This window comes from Trifolium pratense, linkage group LG4 (assembly GCF_020283565.1).
Source record: "Trifolium pratense cultivar HEN17-A07 linkage group LG4, ARS_RC_1.1, whole genome shotgun sequence".
NCBI classification, from domain to species: domain Eukaryota; kingdom Viridiplantae; phylum Streptophyta; class Magnoliopsida; order Fabales; family Fabaceae; genus Trifolium; species Trifolium pratense.
The window spans coordinates 2,370,368-2,386,022 of record NC_060062.1 but is presented as its reverse complement, the minus strand read 5'-3'; the positions used below and the strand labels follow the sequence as shown (position 1 = coordinate 2,386,022).

General features: G+C 34.9%; 2 protein-coding genes and 1 non-coding gene across 3 annotated transcripts; 1 reads left to right on the top strand and 2 right to left on the bottom strand.

Annotated features, from left to right (window-relative positions):
* Positions 1-7,691: 7,691 nt before the first annotated feature.
* On the top strand, positions 7,692-7,763 carry TRNAG-UCC. The gene has a single exon. It is a non-coding gene; the product is annotated as a tRNA-Gly (tRNA).
* Positions 7,764-8,209: 446 nt separating this feature from the next.
* LOC123919664 (dirigent protein 4-like) lies at positions 8,210-9,153 on the bottom strand. Its single transcript, XM_045971635.1, has one exon. The coding sequence runs from the start codon at positions 9,145-9,147 to the stop codon at positions 8,464-8,466; it is 684 nt and encodes a 227-aa protein (XP_045827591.1). The 5' UTR covers positions 9,148-9,153; the 3' UTR covers positions 8,210-8,463.
* A 2,163-nt stretch (positions 9,154-11,316) lies between these two features.
* LOC123924390 lies at positions 11,317-15,388 on the bottom strand. Its single transcript, XM_045977266.1, has 5 exons — positions 14,833-15,388; positions 14,003-14,088; positions 13,587-13,892; positions 13,353-13,436; positions 11,317-12,052 (listed from the first exon to the last, which is right to left on the bottom strand). Exons 1-5 carry the CDS (start codon positions 15,220-15,222, stop codon positions 11,617-11,619), a joined length of 1,302 nt encoding a protein of 433 aa, XP_045833222.1. The 5' UTR covers positions 15,223-15,388; the 3' UTR covers positions 11,317-11,616.
* Positions 15,389-15,655: the final 267 nt, after the last annotated feature.

Below are 15,655 nucleotides of genomic sequence, written 5' to 3'. Positions count from 1 at the left end.
CATGATGAGAGTGAGTCTATGTAGAATCAGTGAAAAAGTCCTCCTGTTCTCTTGAAGAAGATCCTATTTATAGGCAAAACATCTCCCTCTTGTTGCTTGATAACCGCCTTGCTTGGAGAGGAATTCATGGGTAGTGGGCGGTTACTTTCCTTCTTCTCCAAGCTTCTTCCTTCTTCTCCAAGTTTCTTCCTTCCTTTCCAAGTTTCTTCCTTCCTTTCCAAGTCATGGTGGATCACGCTTATCATGTGTTTTTCATGGTTGTTTTCACACTTCTCCTTTAGATGCTCCCATTGGGCTTTTTCGTATTGGGCCTTAACAAATCACACCCTGGTCCATGGCCCGGTACACAGCCCCCCAAGCACGAGGCTTCAAGAAGGCGAAGTGCTTTTGAATGAAGTCACTTGGCGATTATTATGCCTCGATGTTGTTCTATGTCGCCCATTTGTTGCTGACTCATATTCTTTGTTTGCTTGTCGCCTTTTCCTTCCTTTTGTTGTTGATATTTCTTAGCTAATTTGTACGCCCTCCTATGACTTTTGTAACTATTTATATGCCCCTTCGTGGCTTGAACAATTTACCCTTATTTGGGTCCTTTATAAATTTCTTTATTCGCCTGATTTCTTCTCTTCATAACTTTATGGATTATTTTTGCATTACGTTGTGAGGTAACGCCTTCTGTCGTTCTCGTCTAGGAAACTTTGTCCTTGCACCTGCGACATCTTCTACTTTCTATAATAATTGTAAATTGATACAAATAACTTTATACCTGTTGTCTTTTGGCGTTATAATGAATCGCCTGCTTTGGTTGTGTATAAGCTTCTTCTGGCGGTGTTGATAATCTCGCCTTTTTCTGCTGTTTCTTTTTCTGACGTACCCAACTCGTAAGACTTACAGGTAACGCCAAGGCTTTGCAACCTTTTTAATTTTTCTTTTTCTGACGTACCCAACTCGTAAGACTTACAGGTAACGCCAAGGCTTTGCAACCTTTTTAATTTTTCTTTTTCTGACGTACCCAACTCGTAAGACTTACAGGTAACGCCAAGGCTTTGCAACCTTTTTAATTTTTCTTTTTCTGACGTACCCAACTCGTAAGACTTACAGGTAACGCCAAGGCTTTGCAACCTTTTTAATTTTTCTTTTTCTGACGTACCCAACTCGTAAGACTTACAGGTAACGCCAAGGCTTTGCAACCTTTTTAATTTTTCTTTTTCTGACGTACCCAACTCGTAAGACTTACAGGTAACGCCAAGGCTTTGCAACCTTTTTAATTTTTCTTTTTCTGACGTACCCAACTCGTAAGACTTACAGGTAACGCCAAGGCTTTGCAACCTTTTTAATTTTTCTTTTTCTGACGTACCCAACTCGTAAGACTTACAGGTAACGCCAAGGCTTTGCAACCTTTTTAATTTTTCTTTTTCTGACGTACCCAACTCGTAAGACTTACAGGTAACGCCAAGGCCTTTCAACCTTGTTTTATTTTCTTTTTCTGACGTACCCAACTCGTAAGACTTACAGGTAACGCCAAGGTCTTGCAACCTTTTTTTTTTTTTTTTGACGTACCCAACTCGTAAGACTTACAGGTAACGCCAAGGCCTTTCAACCTTACATTTGGTTCAGAGCTTTCATATGAGTTGATCTTGAATAATTTTTTGTTCAGAGTCCGCAGCTTAATCATGATTACTGCAAATAAGCTTTGATACATTAGAGGTTCAACGATAATAATATATGAAAAATAAAATAAACGAAAATGATACCGCCATGGGCGGTTTGTCGCGGCGCTCCTCGCCTAGTAAGAAGAGCAATTATGTTTTGACGTGGCGAGACTGAGCTCCATTGCGGTAGTTATCGCGGAATATGCTTCAACCTGAAATATTAGTTGGCGGCTTCTTTCTCGCCGAGTGGCAACAATGACCAACTGCTTGTGTTTTAAGATCGCCGCTTGAAAGGGTGTTGATGTTTATTTTGACCATATAAGAAAAGTACAGACAATGCTGATGCTTAACTTGGTTGTATGTGTGTGTAAGGCTTGATTGCGCAGATTTGTGGTGAAATTTATATCTTATCAAATACAAAATGCAGCACCTGAGCATGAAACTTATTTTGGGACATTTTGAAAGAGTGAGAACACTCAATAGGCATTAATAATAATAACAGTAAGCACATTATTATACAAATAATAAATAGATGAATATTAATCTAAAGTAATGGATCATCATATGTTCAATAGCAATGGGTATTCTAAGTTATCATCATTCCTTTGATAAAAATACTAAAATGAGATCAAACAAATCCAAATATCCGTCAAAATAGTTGTAAGTTGTCGAAAACAGAAAGTAAAGGATTGAAGGCACCTGGATTATGGTCGTTCAAGCCGGCAGATGATCTGTATATGTTCGCTTTATAACTTGAATCGTTTACCATTGTACTTGTCCTCCTCACGTCTCTTTACCTCTCACGTTGTGGTCTACATTGCATCGTATTCATCCTTAAATCGCCATAGTTCCAAAATTTGCTCCAGTTTCCACAAAACAGTTACATGATTTTGACGGCGACGATGTCCACGTTTGAAACAATCGATAAGCGAAGTTGCGCCATCAGGCAATTGGTAGCAGGATGGCGATATTGGACGACGACACAATTTGGCGAGACGGCGAGTTTAGATTCATGAAACCAAACATAAAAGAAACAAAGTAAAATAGAAACAATAGATGATGAACCAAATTAAAGTGAGTTAGTCATCAACGAACAAGTACGCCAGTACACAAACATTATAGCGACAAAACAAAGGGCAGTTACATGTTGATAGTTTATTTTGAAGCAACAAGACACAGTGCTATGCTCCGTTGTAGCCAATTAGCACAAATCAAATCAGTAAAATATACCATGACGGAAAATTGTTAAAGGCTTCATAATTGTGTTAGTCTGTTAGATTTAAGTTATACTCATCGATTTCCACTCATGAATTATACTCATGAATTATACTAAGGTCATCAATTGAAAATATATAAATCAAATTAAATTAAATTAAATAGAATATAAGCACAGGCAATTACCGTGGCAAAAGGGGTTATATTATATTAACAGGTACCGAAAATTATTGAGAGGATTCCATGAAATCAAGAGTACACAGTTGAGAAAACTTAGCTTTTAACAGAACAACGAGTCAATCGATTACCGCTGTGGGCGTCTTTCTTTATCTCTATCATGGCTTCCAGAGAACAGCATGAGGACAAGAATTTGTTGAATCAACTATGACTTCCCAAACGAACCAACGACGGCGGTGACATCGTCAGAACTCAAATGGAAAGGTTGGTATGACGGCAAAGCAATATCACCGTGTTTATTCAAAAAGAGAGTGGTAGGCTGGGAAACAATAATTTTACCGCAGCCCCACGGTGGGCGCCAAAATGTTCTGGTAAAAAACAAGGGGGTTTGTATTATTGATCAAATGGTGTGATTACACTCAGTTCAATCCCAACAACCCTGGGAGTTTTATATAAGTCAGAATTCGATCCGAACATAGGGGTTTGTATTATTCAAGATTGATAACTGATACAAGTATGTCGGAGAAGAAATTGAATCTCTTTACAAGAATGAAAATATGGTGGTTTCTCATGATGAGAGTGAGTCTATGTAGAATCAGTGAAAAAGTCCTCATGTTCTCTTGAAGAAGATCCTATTTATAGGCAAAACATCTCCCTCTTGTTGCTTGATAACCACCTTGCTTGGAGAGGAATTCATGGGTAGTGGGCGGTTACTTTCCTTCTTCTCCAAGCTTCTTCCTTCTTCTCCAAGTTTCTTCCTTCCTTTCCAAGTTTCTTCCTTCCTTTCCAAGTCATGGTGGATCACGCTTATCATGTGTTTTTCATGGTTGTTTTCACACTTCTCCTTTAGATGCTCCCATTGGGCTTTTTCGTATTGGGCCTTAACAAATCACACCCTGGTCCATGGCCCGGTACAAATCTAAAAAGTGAAACCTCTCTTATATTAAGGACCGGATGAAGTATAATACCGCCTCATGTCCCTTTGAAAAGTCAAGAGTAATTGTACCAGTAAGTCATATTCTTTATTTATTTATTAATTTATTGGTTTTTATTATCACCATCCGGCGTACTACATCGGCTAATTTAGTTCGAGAGTCAATTCTGATATAAATAGTTTTTGTCTCATCTCAATCGCGGTTGCAAATATCAAACTGTGACCTCCCTATTAAATGTAACATCAATCATTAATTGACCAACTAAAGATTAATTTTATTTATTTATTTAGTTTCCCTATATCATTTATTTTATGAAAAACTCTTACATACCCACAAACACAAATAAATACTGTTTAGGCACGCTCACACATAAATATTCATATTCATATTATATATGTACATACTACCAGCTAGGTAAATTCTAAAATGGTGGATTAGTTATGAATAACATTATAACCCTGTTCTGGATTGGGCCTCGGGCCCAGTATCAGAGGAAAATTCACAGATCTACGAGCATAAGCCCAAGTAACTAGCGACCCATAAACTCCATCTCTCGAACACCAACGGTCAAGACGCTCGTCGCATCGTAACGGCCGTCCACCGGAATGATTAGCATTAACTGCTCATCATGGTTTTTCTAGCCGTTTTCCGGCAGCACTTGATGGCCATTAATGTCATCAAGGGCCTTGACCCAGTGCTAGAGACTATATATACACACCTCATTGCAATTTATAAGGTACGTACAATCTAGCACGGAAAATCTTACTCCACACTGAAACTTATTTGAGCGTCGAAATTGCGACTGGTACACAATACCCTATAGTGATTGACATGAGCTATTGTTGATTGTATGTTTGTAAGAATGAATTAATTTTATCTCTCCCTTCTACATATATATATATATATATATATATATATATATATATATGGGGGCTGCTAATTTAGACCCAGTTGGGTCTAAATTAGCAAAGTGCACCTTTTCAGTTGGACCAAAATACCCATTCTTTTTAATTAATTAACCAAACTACCATCAATGGACGCGGATCCAGTGTCGCGCGTGTACCGCAGGATCATGGTTACAGGCCGTTGATTTCCATCAGACAGCGAAGATCTGATCTCATCAAGACTGTCTGATCAATCAGACAGCCCAGATCATCCTGATCCATCAGATTCCAGTGCGTGCACCACACTGGATTACACCCTGGAGAGAGAAGAATCTACTTTTTAAAAGCAGGACACGTGTCGCTGTCTGATTGGCTGGGCGTGATTTTTTTCCATTTAATACTTTGAACTCAATTATTTCGTTGTAAATTAATTTTTTATTTTTTTTTTATACCAAAATTCATAATTTTTTTTTCTCTACAAATAGAGACTTGGTTCGTTTGATTTGGACACAGAAAAAAAAACCCAATTTTTCACTACCTTAATCTCATTTTTCACTACCTTACATCAACTCACTGAAACCATTCTACCAGGAAAATGGTTTCAGAGTACAAATCTCTGAAACCATTCTATTAGCTAAATGGTTTCAGAAGCAAACACAATTAATAAATTACTCACTAAAACCATTCTACCAGTAAAATGGTTTCAGAGTACAACTATGTGCAACCATTCTACAAGCTAAATGGTTTCAGAAGCAAATAACTAATAATCAACTTACTGAAACCATTCTACCAGCAAAATGGTTTCAGATTATAACTCTCTGAAACCATTGTACCAGATAAATGGTTTCAGAAGCAAACACAATTAATAAATTACTCATTGAAACCATTCTACCAGTAAAATGGTTTCAGAATACAACTATGTGCAACCATTCTACCAGTAAAATGGTTTCAGAAGCAAACATTAGTTTTTAATTACCGTTTTATCTCATTTAATTAACTAAAAATAGTTTCAGGTCTCCAAAAATTTCATAAAATATACCAAAAGTTCCAGAATATTATCTACTATTTTCCTGGTATAATGGTTTCAGTGAGTTGGTTGAGTGGTGCGTGTTAAATTACAACACACAAGTAACGTATTTAGTAGACAAAAAATGAGATTAAGGTAGTGAAAAATTGCATTTTTTTTTCGGTGTCCAAATCAAACGAACCAAGTCTCTATTTGTAGAAAAAAAAAATTATGAATTTTGGTATAAAAAAAAAAAAAAAAAAAATTAATTTACAACGAAATAATTGAGTTCAAAATATTAAATGAACAAAAATCACGTCCAGCCAACCATTGTGTGACACGTGTCCTACTTTTAAAAAGCAAATTTTTCTCTCTCCAGGGTGTAATCCAGTGTGGCGCACGCGCTGGAATCTGATGGATCAGGATGATCTGGGCTGTCGGATTGATCAGACAGTCTTGATGAGATCAGATCTTGGCTGTCTGATGGAAATCAACGGTCTGTAACCATGGTCCTTCGGTACGCGCGCGACACTGGATCCGCATCTATTAATGGGTATTTTGGTTAATTAATTAAAAAGAATGAGTATTTTGGTCCAATTGAAAAGGTGCACCTTGCTAACTTAGACCTAACTATGGTCTAAGTTAGAAAACCCCTAAGAAACTTTACAAAAGCAGTGATATATAGGCAAAAAAATTAGGATTAAAGTATATTGTGGAGATTTATTCCATGTGTCAAAAAAATTTGGTGTCAAACCCGATCTATACCAACAAATCATTGGTGTCACTGAACTCTACAGGAACGGAAAACGCCGTAGCTAAAAAGGATCGCAAGCTCTTAGTTATATGCATACACCCACGACCGTAGGTATAACCAAATACTTTGTACCGACAGGTTAAAATCCGTCACAATACCCTATAGTGATTGCTAAAAATCCGTAGGTACAGCAACTATATACTTCGGAAAAAAATTCCGTTGGAATAGGTGTATAGGGCTATACCAACGGTAAATGGACATTTACCTACGCTGTTTTGCTGTCACTAAAAGTCATATTTCTTGTAGTGAATTGAATTGTTTATCCACCATTACAAAACTATCTAGATATACAAGAAAAATAAATTAATACTGAACAAACTGAAATTCAGAATAAAACAATAACTATCAAGGCCATGTTTGGATAAACAATTTCATTAAACATTTATATCATAAATGCTCATCATATAAGTCCATATGCATAAGCTATTTCAATTAAAAAACACACAATAAAACTATTTTCATAAAGCTAATCCGGAAAACTTATGGAAATAAGCTGAAAACAACTAATAGACATGTCATAAGTTGTTTTCATAATCACCACAAAACAGTTTCACATGCATGCATGTGCTTATATCAATAACCTGATCCAAACAGGCTTCAAAATGTATTTGAGGAATTCGGCAATGTCTAATTGAAGATAGAAAGATACAAAAGTTAATGATTTCCTTAATAAGTAAATAACATAAGCTCAACAGTATATAACATAAAACCAAACAATTCACAACGAGGAAACTATTATATTTATATCAACCAATCAGTGCAATACTATAATAAAGAAGCATAGGAAATTTATCAAGGCTTAGGCTACAATACTTAAGGTCAATTATTCAAATTCAAGAAGCATAGAAAATACAATCTGCACTGCCGTCCTTCATCCTCTAAAGTAAGCAACTAATTTACTTTTGGAGAGTAAAATTACTATTATCAATCATTAATAATATCCACATATATAACAAATTCTAAGTGGATAAAATACAAACTCCTGATTTTGTTAACTTTTGCATGCAAGCGTTTGTAGTCCAACGGTTAGGATAATTGCCTTCCAAGCAATAGACCCGGGTTCGACTCCCGGCAAACGCAATTAATTGTCATTGTAAAAAAGAACATTAAAATAATCTTATGATGACTATAATTTTTTAGGGTAGACCCTTTTTAGTACTTAAAAATATTAGGCCGAATTCAGTCCTCACAAAAATAAAGTTCATGTTAGTCTTCTACATTTTAAAATTAGGGAGAAATTAGTTTTTCTATTATAACGATTTAGAGACTATTTGATAAAAATGTCATAAACTAATTTGGGTTTTATTCTTGTTGGGTTTAATTTGGAACTATTAATAAAGAAGCATAGAAAATTTATCAAGGATTAGGCTAAAATATTAAAGCACAAGTATTCAAATTCAAGAAGCATAGAAATTCAGAATAAATATCTACACTGCCAATTTGAGTACCCAATGCTTCATCGATATGGTAGAGTCTTGTAATGATAAGTATTAATTAAATAAACTAAAATAGCTAGAGAGTAGAGATAGAGAAGATGAAAGTTTTATATTATTCTCTTCATATGTGTGTCCTTACATCATAACAACAGTCCTATTTATAGGACACAGGTAAGCAAGTGAATGATCAAGTACATTTAAAGGCCACTCACTATAATGGGAGTTTCTAGGAAATGGAAGAGATAGGACATCCACTAACATAATTATTCATAACAATACTTTTTATTATGAAGGAAATCAAAGACTTATTTTTTATTAGCTCATCACTAATTAACATGTGATATTCAATGATGAAAAATAGTTACATTATACTCAATAATCCCATCACCAGTTGTAACATTAAGAAAATGGGCCCTAATCAAAGCAAAACCAGTGGCCATTCTAAACTTTCCTCTTCCTCCGACCACCGCGAGTTCCCTCGTCGGTTCCCTCACCGGATTCCTCGAAAGAACACTAAAGGAACTTCCATTTAATTTACCAGAAGTGAAAGCAAAATCAACATACATAGTTAATGTCACATCTTCACTTTGGCTAGATGCAACATATAAACCTTGTGCATTTCCTACCACATTTGATGTTTCTTCAGGACCTTCCCTAAGAGGATTGTCAATAGCATAAACAGTACCAAACAATGAAGATTTCTTAGGATTTTTGTCACTTGTTTGGTTGGGATGTGCCACAATAACAGCACTTGGATTATTGCCTGTGTGAATATCAAAGTAGTAGAAGTGAAGGTGAGTTACCTTGTTTGGAAGTTTATGTGGAACTATAGTCTTAGATTTATAGTATCCACAATTCACCAAGTTGATACAAAGGAATAGGACCAAAATTGGGGTGAATTTGTTTTCCATGTTTCTTCTTCTTTTTGCTAATATATTTTGCTTGATGCTTTTGGATTTGTACGGTGATTGTGCAAAGTGTATGTTGTATATATACCAATTACTTAATAAGTTTATAATAGTATTCATTTTTAATAATAAGAAGAACATTAATGTTGGCCCAAAAAATTAATAAAAATAACATAAATATCACAATTACCTTTTTTTTTATACAAAATATCACAATTACTTAATAAGTAGAGATGCAAATTTTGTCAAGGAATTTGAATATTTGTTTAGAGAAAAATCTCGAACAAATATTCAAATTTCAAATAAGAGGAAAGAAAATCAATAAAAAATATGTGACTTAAATTTTTATATAAATATAAATGATTTTTTATCCAACTAATACACTCTATACCATATTAAATAGGGTGGAAGATAATATTTTATCCAAAAAAAAATTAGATTCCAATTCAGGAGCCAATTGATAAAAATAACATTACCCCGTGTTCCTTTGAAAAGTCAAAAGTAACCGATAACCCGTACTCTTATTTTTATTTATTTATTAAGTGTCCCTATATATTCTTTAACATTAACTATTTGAAGTAATAATGAATTTTACTGCTATTTAATTGTATTTGAAAAAAGGGAATTATTCAGACCACTACATCTTTTAGTTTATTATTTTCGACATTAATTATTCGAACTTATCAACTTTTATCGTTAAAAAAGAAAGTTACTTTCAAATTTATAAGGAAAAAAAAAGTTAAATACAACAAAAAAACTTACACATAATTAAATCTTAGATGTTACAAAATATCCTCTATTCTTCTTTTTTTTTTTTTTGACAATAAAATATCCTCTATTCTTAAATTACAAACTTTCCAATTGTAAATGCTACCTAAATTTAGTGGTCCTTTCACAAAGAAAAAAAATCTTTGACATTTTTGTTTCTGTCTTTGAAAATCTCTCTGATGGCAACCTTTTCTAAAACGTGATGTGCATCTTAAAGAATATCCACCATGCATGTCTTGTGTTTGATATTTGGTTACATGTCTAATCTTCTCTAACATGGGTTGTTTTGTTTGGCACTCCCTAATCATGAAAGTTTTATTTCTATTTTTTTGTGATGAATAAGGTTCTTCCTTTTATAAGTACGAACTACGAAGGATCCTATGTTATTTCATGATGACTTATTTTTGTGGTTTGAAAGACATGTTTGGCACACCTTTCAACCATATGTTTTATTAGATATTTAACTTTTATAATTGTCGTACTCAACTTAGACTCCATTTGACCCTACTTATTTTTTATTTTTTTATTTTTCTTAAAAATAGTAAATAAGTAAAAAATTGTGTTTGATCCAAGTTCTTCTTATTTTCTACTTTTTTTTACTTTATTTCTCTAATTCTTTTAAAGAGAAATAGAGTCAAATACAATTTTCTACTTCTCTATTTCTTTTAAGGAAAAGTAAAAAAAATAGAAAATAAGTAGGGCCAAACGGAGCCTTAGTCTCTTGTTGATGTTGTAGCATATTGCACGTCTGCGAGCTTAATTTCTTTTCTTGTTCCTATGTTATTTGTTTTTATTTTCCAATCTCATAAAAAAAAAATTAACTTTCAATTTTATTTAAAACGCTCGAATCTCTAACCATTTAGATAGCTTGTTTGATTGTGTTGCTTCAGTTTGTTTTGAAATAATATTCTATAAGAATGCTCAATAAGCTATTTTCTAAAGTAAATAAAAGAACTATTTGGCAAAAATTTAAAAACATATTTAAAGATTTAAATATAATAATTGAGTAATGTATTAATTTGTCATGTTTTAAAGCAACGAATGATGACAACAGTGGTAAAAAAATTACTTAGACAATGATATGAAGGGTGGAATGTGGGAATGTCATTAGTGAAAACTTTCTGGGTGAAAATATTGGAGAAAATTATTTTGACAAACATCCGTTGAAACCATCCACGAGGCTTACGCTGTAAGAGCAGAAGTCGCTGTCGCCATTATGCACATTGAACTGCGCCAGCGTGTCGGGCTGAACTGCTGGTGCCGTTGCATTGGATGCAGCCATCACTGTCGCTGTTAGCACAGGTGAAGCAGTATGCCTGTGGTGTAGGAGGAGCAGCCAGTTCGGGCCCAGACACGGCAAGTGCAAGTGCGGAGATCGAAGCCACCGCCGTCAAAGCATAGAGGAACGGTGGTGGGTGACATTATGACAAAACATTGCAAGGGACTCTTCGAATATGCTGTGTGCACCTCAAATCTTGGATCAACTAGCAAGTTTGAGGAACACCAAAGCTTTAGATTAAATTGAAAAATGTTACAAATCAATTTTTGCTAAAACAAACCGACAATACTTCATATTCGGAGGCTAATGTTTCTTATATGTACAGATTACAAGCTAACTGGCAGATTATAAATGCCATAGCCATAATAATAATATTCCACAATCAGTAAAGTACACACATTCACATACATCAATGACTTAGATCTCATTTTATACCTGCATGTCAAATAAGGTTTGATCTAAATAACAGCACAAGTATCAGAAAACATGTTAAAGCTTAAGCAAACTGACCTAAATAATAACACTGCCAATGTTAATTTTTCCTATGTCAATTGTTTGTAGCAGTTATAGGCAATGGTAACCGACACTGCAGCACAGGCAACAGCAAGAGCGGCATAAGTATCTTCCTGCTCCCAGCCGTCAAGCCATGTTGTCATGGAATGAAACTTGCGTGAAGCTCCTTTCCCGCTGTTGGTCCGAGAAATCACCGGCTTGCTGCTCTTGTTATCGGCTGAAAGCTTTGCCTCAGTCTCGATGGCATCGGAGCTCATTCTGTTATCCACTGAAACCTGACTCTGACAAAAGGAAGAGTCTCTGTTTTCTTGGCAGCAACTAACTCCATTTGATTGGCAGCAACTTGTGAAATTGTCGCTGGATTCATTCAGTGCAAAGCTTTCATCTAATATTCCTATGCCATTCAGCAGAAGCCTTTGTTCTTGCTTTATTATTTGTTCCTCTTCTGATAAACCCATCTGACCCCTGATGGAAATATTCAAAGAAGCAAACAAACAATACGAGTCAGAATATGTTCCGCAGCCATATGTATGGACGTTTTCTTAACTAGTCGGCTAGATGCATATTAGCTTTTTATCATGTACTACAGTCAGCAAATATCAGATTTCAGAAGCTGGGGAACCTGTCGCGTGAAGGATCCATCACAAATAAGGGGGCAAAAAGATATGATATTGGCAAGTTATGGATAAAACTAGGGTTTCTGGACATCTTGAGATGTAGTAAGAAATATACTAATGGTAGTTGAATTACTCATTACTGGTACTTTGTTTTAGTAAAAGCTTATGAGTATTAGAATTTGGGTTCGGCCTAACTCAACATTATCGGCTTGTAAGGTGAAAATTGTCCCCACTTATAGACACACTGTCGTGGGACTCTTAACACATACTCACGACAAGGACTGGACATATGGAGCGTGACCCGAGTGACCGATAGCAGTAAACCGGATAGCAGGTGGCCCAATGGATGTTGAATAAGCTTTTTGATACCATATTACAATTTGGATTGGGCCTATATCAACCTTGCAAAACCGGCTTGTAAGGCGATGGCTACTACCAAGTAAACCCATTGGCAGGCCATATCTCATCCAATGTGAGACTCTTAACAATTATAAATTGTAAATAGAAAAAATAAACAGTCAACAAAAGAGCTTGCAAATTCTAATATGGTATTTTTTTGCCCAAAAACTCAACCCGGTCTCATTTAATTTTAAAAATTAGGAGGTTCCACTGACCAAAATTGGGGAAAACCAAACAAAACTAACGCTTGATTCCGCTGCAATCCCTGCGATTTTCCGACAATGCCTCACAAATGGAGGTTCTTGGATTGCAGAATCATGTGATACCACAATCATACTCGCAGTCTTACTAACATTGGCTCGCTGGTTAAAAACGCCACTCAAATGCATATGGAACAAAGCCATCATATCATACCATCAGCTAAAGATAAAGTGTATGAACATCTTAGTTATTGTAAGAAGAACTAAGAACACAATTTCAATATGAAAAATATGGATACCAAAGTTGACTTGAGGATGTTTTACTCTAATTCAGATTAAAAAAAGCATATATCAAACACGTAACAATAAAAGGGGCATATATGTCTATAAGCCAAGAGACTATTTTTTATAACCCTGCCTTGTTTGAACTTGAAGAACCCTCGAGGTTCGAGAGAATCTTGATTGAGTTAAACTTAAAGTTAAAACTAGTTTCTGAGTAAACTATGAACCTTGCTAGTTAACTCTAATGAGTCTATAAAGAATAATCACCTCCATAATGAGTCTATAATCTCCCCTTTCATGATATGTTGTTGAAGCAATAAAGGTACATCCTCCGGGGAAACATATCCATACCTGGTTACATTAGTTGAGTAGAAAGAATATAGGTCAGCTAAATAACCAATATGGTAAACAACGGCACTTGATCATATAAATTTATAAACGAAAAAGTTCCGGTTCAGTGATTAAAATGAATTTAGATAACCGTGTAGGTCTTCTCCTTACCAGTGGCCAGTGACTTCTCCATTCACGCTTGATCCAAATATAATGACGTTTCCTGCATACTTATGTCCCCCAATGTGCGAGCACGGGCTAACAAATACTTTACCTTGTAGACCATGCAACTCTATCTCTTCCCTGAATCTACTAACCAAAACCGGTCCACAAACCCCACATCTGCGATCCCTCGATCCATGTGAACACACAAAAACATATGAACCTTTCAAGGTTTCAGGTGTTCCAGGTAACCACTCTCCATTCTTCACAAGAACTTCTTCGACAAAAGTTTCAACATCAAAATGTGTCAATCTCCTGCAATATTAACAGGACACATTTTAGTCAACAACAATCTACGGAAATGAAAAACAGAAAAACCTTGACAAGGGAATCAAAAATTGCAAAAGAAAAACTCAAACACTAACCTGTATCTGATCATGTCAGGGAAAATTAACACATCCCCATTTGATGTTTCAGTCCCATCATGACCCTCACATATCGTTAACCGGGTCTAGCAAAGAAACCAAAACAAAAATCAATTAGCAAATTTCGACAACACATTCAATTATCACTAAACACATCATAAGTTAACTTTAAAAAACTTAAAACCTCAATATCAAAAAACCTTGACACAACCAATTTCAAGTGGTCCATTCATTCATAATTCATCTCCCCACAAAAAACAACCCTAAAGCTTACATTTTTACAAGTTTATAACCAATCAATCACCATAATAAACTCACAAAAATTCACAAAATCAATTAGCACATTTTCACACAAAACCAATTAACACTAAATAGATTATACAATTAACTTAAAAAGGTAAAACCTCACCTATTTCAAGTGTATCATTCATTCATGATTCATCACCACACAAAAAACAACCCAAAAGCTTACATTTTTACAAGTTTATAACCAATCAATAACCATAAAACTCACAAAAATTCACAAAATCAATTAGCACATTTTCCCAACACATCCAATTAAACACTAAACAGATCATACAATTAACTTAAAAAAATAAAAACCTCACTAATTTTCAAGTGTATCATACATTCACAATTCATCACCCCACAAAAAAAAAACCCAAAAGCTTCAATTTTTACAACATAAAAACCAATCAATTACCATAAACTAACAAAAAAACCACAAAATCAACACAGATTATTAACAATAAACCAAAAGCCTTAATTGTTCATAAATGTTCCAAAAATCAAAAAGGGTGAAACCAAAAAAAAATAAACCAAACCACTACCTCCTTCTTCATTTGATTCTTCCTAGCTTTAACAGCAGCATAAAGCAACCTAGGCAATCGATCAAACTCAGCAGCTTCAATCCTAGATGGCCAAAACCTAGGATTCTTGTAACAAAGAAAAACATGTCGTTCGTACAATTCAACAGTACCAACAAGAGAACTTTGTCGAAAATCAGGTCTTGAGAAACCAAACTCAACATCAGTAGCATCTCCACCACCAGAAAGAACACCATCGTTCTGGAAACTTCCAGAAGCACTTCTTGGGTCAGTAAGATAACTATCAAGTGTGTCAGAAACAGTAATTGGTGAAGAATGATGAGAAGATGATGAAGGGATTGTGAATGTGAGAGTTTCTTCTCTTTCTCTGTTGTTATTGTTACTACCCATCATCGTTTATATGATAAAGTTTCGAAATTTTTTGAGAGTGAAAATGAAAATGAAGAAGAAGAAGAAAATGAAAGTGGCGAAACGAGTGAGTGTTTTTTGTTTCCTGTTTCGAGGGGTTTGATGATGTTTGTTGTTGGAGGAGAGGTTATGTTATTGTGTTGTCGAGACTATTTTGTTGTTTGTGGAATCGGGTCAGTTTTTGGGTCAAATGACACGTGGCATTTAAAGGATTATTTATGATTATTACATAATGCACCGACCAAAAAGAGTCTCTTTTTTTTTGTTTTCTTAATTTTTTCCTATTTTTTATATCAATTTGGATTATTTAAGATTAAATTTGTATTATTTGACTCTTTTTTATTTTTTTTCTAATATATTATTTGATTGCCTTTTTGCACACTAAGCAAGTAGTCAGGAGTTCGATCTATAACTCTTG

What these genes read in the sequence shown, in the direction of transcription:
- LOC123919664 (XM_045971635.1), bottom strand. Translation starts at nt 9,147, where the DNA reads ATGAATACTATTATAAACTTATTAAGTAATTGGTATATATACAACATA.
- LOC123924390 (XM_045977266.1), bottom strand. Translation starts at nt 15,222, where the DNA reads ATGATGGGTAGTAACAATAACAACAGAGAAAGAGAAGAAACTCTCACA. An exon ending in GGAGAAGTCACTGGCCACTG is followed by an intron (nt 13,437 to 13,586) that starts GTAAGGAGAAGA and finishes TAATGTAACCAG; the next exon opens with GTATGGATATGTTTCCCCGG. An exon ending in ATTATAGACTCATTATGGAG is followed by an intron (nt 12,053 to 13,352) that starts GTGATTATTCTT and finishes TATTTCCATCAG; the next exon opens with GGGTCAGATGGGTTTATCAG.